Source organism: Quercus suber, unplaced genomic scaffold (genome assembly GCF_002906115.3).
Source record: "Quercus suber isolate HL8 unplaced genomic scaffold, Cork oak 2.0 scaffold_755, whole genome shotgun sequence".
In the NCBI taxonomy this organism is placed as follows: Eukaryota; Viridiplantae; Streptophyta; class Magnoliopsida; order Fagales; family Fagaceae; genus Quercus; species Quercus suber.
Window position 1 is genome coordinate 264,269 of NW_027070191.1, and position 7,369 is coordinate 271,637.

Genomic DNA, 7,369 nt, shown 5'->3' on the forward strand with positions numbered 1-7,369 from the left:
TAAAGATGAGGGATTGGATAACATTCTCCATCCTTGCTTAGCTAGCATGACAAGGTTAAAAGCTTGAATATCTCTAAAACCCATACCTCCTTCCAGCTTTGATTTGCACATTTTTTACCAACCCACCCACGCTATTTTTGACTCATTGTTCCCCTGCCCCCACCAGAAATTTCTCATCATTTCTTCAATGTCTTTATATAGACTTTTTGGGAGAAGAAAGCATCCAATTGTGTACGTGGGCACTACTTGGGCTACTGCCTTAATCAGAATTTCTCTTCCTCCAGTCGAAAAGAGTTTTTCTTTCCACCCCAACATTTTCTTCCCCACTCTCTCCTTTATCTCGTTGAAGACTTGTTTCTTTGATCTTCTGATTAACGATGGAAGATCCAAAGATTTCTTTGGTTGGGCATCTTACATATCCCCTAGAATTTCCATGCCTTCCTTCTTGGTTTCTTCATTAGTGTTTTTGCTAAAAAAGACAAAGGATTTCTCCGTATTTAGTCCCCCCCCCCCCCCTCCCACAATAATAGGGTCTAAATTGGCTGCTACTAAAATGTATGGACCAAATTGACTGTGACACTAAAATATAGGGACCAAAATAGTCTTTTCGCCTTAATTGTAATGGGTTCCAATATATACCACTGAAAGGCCATTGGGCTTACTCCCAAGGACCTAAGCAGGGCCTACTCCATATGGTTGAGGCCTAACACAATAAATTTAAATGAGAGCTTTTCATTTAAATATTAATTAAATAAATTTATTTTGTACTAATTAAATCAAAGTTAATTTGATAGATTAAGACTAATCAAACTAAATTAATTTCATGTAGAGAGATAATACAATCTCAAGGTTCAAGTATAAAATTTAATAGAAAGAAGATGAAAATTTATTATTGTTTTAGAAAGGAGATTTACTTTATCTTTGATAGGTGATGAATCATTATATATTTTTATTTTGGTGCTTAGAAAAAAAAAATAGAGATTATTTATGTGGCCATGTAAAAACCGTTAATTGTGTAACACTTCATTCATGTAAGTTTCGAATATCCTTCATCCATTGGAGGGTTTGAATGTGACACAAAACTCCCTTATAATACTATATTATGTTGAGATAAAATGGGCATGAGTCATTACATGAACAACTCACCGTTTATTTGCACAGATATTACCACAAGGAGATTAAGTCAAGGAAGACAATACCATATCAATGCCTGGTCGTACTAGGAAAATATATCATATCGACTATTAAATTGGTACTGGTACTCTCTTCAAAATGTTCCAGATAAAATACTGGGCTGTACCGGTTGTGCTAGGATACTTCAAATGTTTCGGTAATTACAATTTTTTTTAAATATATTAAAATTTTGATTTTTTTTTTTGGTTAAAAAACATGTTATTTAAGGAAATATATTGGGTTAATGTAATTGCGCTAATATTAAGGCTTATAAAATATGTAAATTTAAAAGGAAAAAATTTAGCTACAAAATTGGTTATAACAAAAAACTACCACCTTACTCAATAAAATGAAAATTATTATATATTTGAAAAATCTAACCGTTGAATTGCAATTTCTTTACGCTCTTAATACACATGTCAAATTTTGTGTCAATCGAATATTATCTACAACTAGATGATGTCCCGCGTGATGTGCAGACTACTTTACAATTTCATTTGAAATCATTTTTATGTATATTAAAATATACATATAATACTTTTTTTGTTGTACAATAATATTTATGTTTGCCCACAATATTGTTGAATACTTTGCAACTTGATTTTCTTAATTCATATTTTATTTTTAAAAAATTGTGTAACACTATAAGACTATAATATTTACCGTTAAAAATAGATTTTATTTTAAACTAATTAAATGATTTTGAAATCTTTAGATAAGAATTTGAAGCATAAAATAAGATTTTATCAAAATTTAATTGTCTTTAGTTGGGATTTCATATCCTTTAAAAAAAAAAGTGGAAAATTCTTTTAAATCATCATTGATTTTTATTTGGACAAAATTTAGCTACAAAATTGATTGTAACCTCAGACTACAAACTCATTCAATATCTTTTTATTGGAGGTGAATTTTGACTAATTTACCATTGGATTGCATCTTCTTGTTATATCCTCCATGTTTGCAAAATTTCAAGAAAATTAAAGATCAATAGTTATGTCATCAATAAATTTTTAAATTGCAAGTTTTTGTAATTTAAAATTATGCATAAAATATAAAATTATAGATTATATAATAAATGATATCCGATTGACACAAAAATTGACATAAAAGAAGCCTACAAATTATGAGTTCTAAAAAAAAAAAAAAAAAAAAAAAGAAGCTAACTTCAAAACTATAAGCTTCTGTCACTAAATAAAAACCTAAGCCCCTTTCCTTGGTCAAAGCCTACTCACACGGGTTAGGATCAAATGGTATTGCAATCTTCGAGTTATGTAGGTCTCGTTGAAAGGTTGTAGGTAAATGGTATCGTTTTTTTGTCTTAGTATATTTGAGATGAGATGGCATGAAGCCAAGGGCCGTGGGCATGTGTATATAAAGGGGTAGAAGTTAGAAGGGTGAATGGAAATGTAAAGAGTTTTTTTGTGTGTGAGAAAGTGGAAAAGTTTTGAAACAACCGAATGAAACAAATAGTAGTCTTAAAATATTGAATAAAAAATGTAATAAAAATTACTCTTGAAATATTGAACCAAAAGAAATAAAGAGTTTTTATTTTTAAATTTATTCTTATCTCTAATGTGGCTTAAGAGTATTTTAATTCTTTCAAAGAATGCGTCACATTGCAGAACTTCATGCTCTCTTGCATAACAACAAATTAGTAGGTTTTTTTTGGAATTCTAATAGGGTGGTCATTGAATGGTTTTCATAACTACTTGAATAGGAAGAGAGAGAGTCATAGAGTTGAAGGAAGTTTGAATTATTATTAGGAAACGTTAGTGAAGAGAGAGAGAGAGAGAGAGGTGGTCAAATAAAAAGAGAACGCAGACTTGGAAAAGCATCCAACTCTTCAATAACATTACCATTTTTCAACATCCCATTTATTACTCCATCAAGCCAAATCTATTGCCATTTTCTATTCAACCACCTCTCTCTCCCTCTCTCTCCCTCTCTCTCTCTCTCTTAATTAACGTTTCCTAATAATAATTCAAACTTTCTTCAACTCTATAACTCTCCCTCTTCCCAATAAAGCAGTTATGAAAACCGTTCAAAGACCACCGTATTAGAATTCCAAAAAAAACCTAATGATTTGTTGTCTATATATATTCGTAGGATTCTTATTCATTTGTCTCTAATATAGCACCCTTATCACATAGATGTTACTAAATTCTTGTTGAAAACAATAAAAAGGTATTTACTAAATTCTTGCCTTTTATCCAATGAATGTGGTCACATGTCCAAAAACTTCAGGCTAAAAACTTCATTTTCATCTCTTATATAAACCCTTCAGTCAGGCTCCATCGAAAACAAAAAAGACTCTTCAGTCAGCTCCATCGAAAACAAAAAAGACTATGTATATACATCCCTCTATTTTAACGTGCTCTCCCTCTCTTCAGTGTTTTCCTCAATTGGTTACCCAAATGGCAACAAAGCCTCTAGAGCCTTTGAAAAGAGTAAAGAAACCTTCCTTTTGCAAGGTCTTGATTGGGGACTTCCCTACCCAGTTGGTAAGTCTCTCTCGTGCATAAATATATTTTCTGTTTCCATTATTAGTAGTTTGAATATAAATTCTCAAATCATGTTGGTTGTGTTCATTCTTCCTTAATTTTGCTCTCATTTCTTTTAGTATACTTCCTCTACCATAGTCTTTGGACTTATAAAGCGAATGCCTCGAAGTAGATGTAGACTTGTAGTAGTCCTAACCATGACGGAGCTATCACTATATAGTCTATATTAGTCTTACGTTGTGTTTCACTATGTTTCTTTAATTAATATCACAAATATAAAACTACTGCATGTAAAAGTATATCAATTGCGCTTATATTTTATATTCGTTCTTCTTAATTTTACAGAGAATCCCAGAAGCATTTGTCGAGTATTTTGATGGAGAAGTACCTAACAGTTCTGTACTTTGGGGTCCTTCAAATTCAAGAAAAACTTGGAGGGTTGATTTGAAGGAAGTTGAAAACAATTTGTTTTTCCAAGAAGGTTGGAGTGCATTCGTGCAAGACAATTCCTTGGAAATGGGTGACTTTCTACTTTTTCGTTATGATGGGAGTTCAAATTTTTCTGTAAAAATATATGGAAGAGATTGCTGTGAAAAGGGTGTCGCTGGAGCTAGTAGAAAGAGTTATACACCTGTTTATGGCAATGGAAAAGAAGAAAAGGAGAAAATGAGAAATTATCTAAAGAGGAAAAGTGAACAATTATTGGTTGGAACTGGAGAAAATGAAGAAAAAAAGAAAAGGGGATATCATCAAAAAATGAAAAGAGAGAAATTATTGGTTAGTACTGGAACTAATGAAGTTGACACCAAGGAAATTGAAGTAATATATATTGATTCTGATGCTAGTGATGATAATATTGGTAAGCCTGATTTGCATTCTCAAATTAGATCCAAAAACAAACTAAACATTTCCTTCTTGAAACAGCTCCTACGATGCTTTAGAACTTTGGCCTTCAAGTTATTATACTTTTGGTGCAGGCAAGTGTATGGGGTCAATACGAAAAGAGAGAACAGTTATAGAGGTTATTCCAAGGCATTTGTCTTGTAAACTTCCAAAGATTCAAAAGGGTGCTAGAGCTTTTGAAGCAGCCAGCAAATTCATCTCAAACTATCCTTCCTTCCAAGTCTCGATGTACCCATGTTATGTGAATTCCGATCATCTGGTGAGCCCCCTAATCTAACTTCTTCATTGATTAAAATTTTAAAACATATATACAACATGACCCCCTAATGTTCATTCCAACGACTGAATTGGCTGTGTTAGAAAACGATTATAAATTGTTTTTGTGAAGCTGTGATTCATTAGAACACTGTTTTATCAAGCACTGGAAGGAATGACACATCATCTGATTCTCTTATTAGTTGCTTATGAAAGAAAGCAGTTTAATTTAGTTAAAATATGTGCAGAATTATGGTGCTACCCATTTTTGTGTAGAGACTTGAATGAAATTTTTATCATTTTTAATATTTTGAAATTTATAGTTTTTCTACATGCAAACACACTCAAAATAAATAAGCATATTATATGTTAACATGTTAAAGAAATTTATAGATGGCGGTCTCTTCAAATATAAATTTCAATTGTGTTTGACATCCTATGTCTTTGTTGAAACAAGACGTGTTTAAATCACATAGATGAGAAATGATACTTTAATGTTAGATACAAAAGTTACCTAGGATTTGTAGACTTGAGAACATGCATACATTGTATTACCTCCACAAATAGTATTACGATTAATAAAAGACTATTGATTTGCCAATGACTTCACATTTATTTTGTGCAAATATTTTGAGTAGAATGTGCCAACAAGCTTCTTCAAGATATATATGGAAAAGAGGGAACGAAATGTTACGCTTCGAACTTCAGATAAGTTGTGGACTATGAGATTAGTACGATATGCAAACAGCATGGGTAAAGTCTATGGCAAGCTAAGACAAGGCTGGCATGCCTTTGCAATTGGGAATGCTCTGATAGTTGGTGATGTATGCGTTTTTGAACTAATTGACAAGGCTGATGGTCTTTTTAAAGTTAGTATCTTCAAAAGTTCTTGTTAAGTGGTTGAATAAGTAAATTTAATGCCTCTCACTCTGCCTGCCATGAAAAATAAAAATATATTAATATAGTGTTGATGAAAGTGAGTATAGATTACCGATTTCTATTTTCATTACAAGTTTGATAACATGTATTTGCCCAAGTTTGAACTCGTTTAATTAATCACCTATCGTAGGGTGAGATATTTTGATTTTGATTTTGATTTTTTTTTTAATCTTGATTATAAATTAGTAAGTTCATTCATTCACATGTAGTGAAAGTTTTGGGAACCCCATATTAGGACCCCCTCTCAATTTCAAGTTACGGTTAAGATTTTATTTTATGAACCATACAAACTATCATTACTTGACATTGGATATAACTTTAGGATCTATTTCAAAGGGAATCGATCATTTTCCACACCATATTGTCATATAGAATAGATGGTTATCTATTAATTGATTTAATTCCATACCCCTTCAAAATAAAATGTGTAATCAAGGGATTCTAAAATTAATTTTTTTTTTTCAATTAAAAAGAATTAAAAAATATATTCTCCTCATTCCATTATTTGGAAGTTTAATTATAGAGAAAAGAATGGAACTCATGGAGCATTCATTTCCTTTATATTTTAAATGGGTCCGGCTTTCCTTTTATTCTCTCCCATTTTAATCAGGATGAGTGACACTTGGCAAATGAAAAATCTAACTATTTAAAAAAAATCCACTTTTCAAAATCATTTTCTCCTTCCACGTATCTCCCTCTCTAACAGCACTGCCATTAAAATCTACCCACTAAACCAAAATCGGTAAATATTGATAAAAAAAAAAAAAAAAAAAACGACTCAATGATAACAGCCATCAATGATTGTGGTCGATTTGTTGTTCAAATCCCGAGTCGCCACAGAGTAATTTCAACTGTCGTAAAAACATAGGCATATATCCTAATTTGACAAATAGATTATATAACTTTTGGGTAGCCTGCCTAAAATGAATTTTGCGTATATCAAGTTCAGAATTGGCTATACTATGAGTTGTAGATTTTCTGTTATGGTAACAATAATGATGAGAGGAGAGAGATTAGGAGAAAATGATTTTGGAAAGAGGGAAAGAGACAACAAGTTTTATATTCAACGTGGGTTGTTTTTAGGCGAAAACACCATTTTATATTTGAATTTTTATTTGCCTAGTGTCACTCATCCATATTAAAATAGGAGAGAATAGTAATAGGGTTAATTTCATCTCTCTCTCAACAATGTTTTACTAATTTTATTTTTTTTTTTTTTTTTAAATATTTAATGGTTGGGATTTAAAGTTACTTTTTACAACTTTAAATCTCAGCTACTTATAGCAATTGCATATACACAAAATATTATTGAAGAAAGGGAATAACAATAATGTTATAGAAAATTATTCATTTCACTTATTTCAATTCATTTTCATTCTTTTAATTCTATTCTATTTCATTTTGTTTCTAGACGCACACCGAACAAAAGGACTAATCAAGATCTTTTCTATTTCACTCTGAAATGGAGAGTATCCATTTAAAAGTAAGAATCTACTTCAAATAAATCTAGGGTCTAGAATTTGCCACATCATTTGAAAGCCACTAACTTGATAGCAATTCAACCGTGGTTAAGAAACAAAACATTAAGGTTTGTTCAA

The 7,369-nt window shown here is 31.2% G+C and overlaps 1 protein-coding gene across 1 annotated transcript; it reads left to right on the top strand.

Annotated features, from left to right (window-relative positions):
* The first annotated feature begins 3,587 nt into the window (after nucleotides 1-3,587).
* On the top strand, nucleotides 3,588-5,728 carry LOC112028715 (B3 domain-containing transcription factor VRN1). The gene is made up of 4 exons (XM_065766908.1): nucleotides 3,588-3,674; nucleotides 4,020-4,533; nucleotides 4,652-4,836; nucleotides 5,471-5,728. The coding sequence occupies exons 1-4, from the start codon at nucleotides 3,588-3,590 to the stop codon at nucleotides 5,726-5,728; spliced, it is 1,044 nt and encodes a 347-aa protein (XP_065622980.1).
* The last annotated feature ends 1,641 nt before the right edge of the window (nucleotides 5,729-7,369 follow it).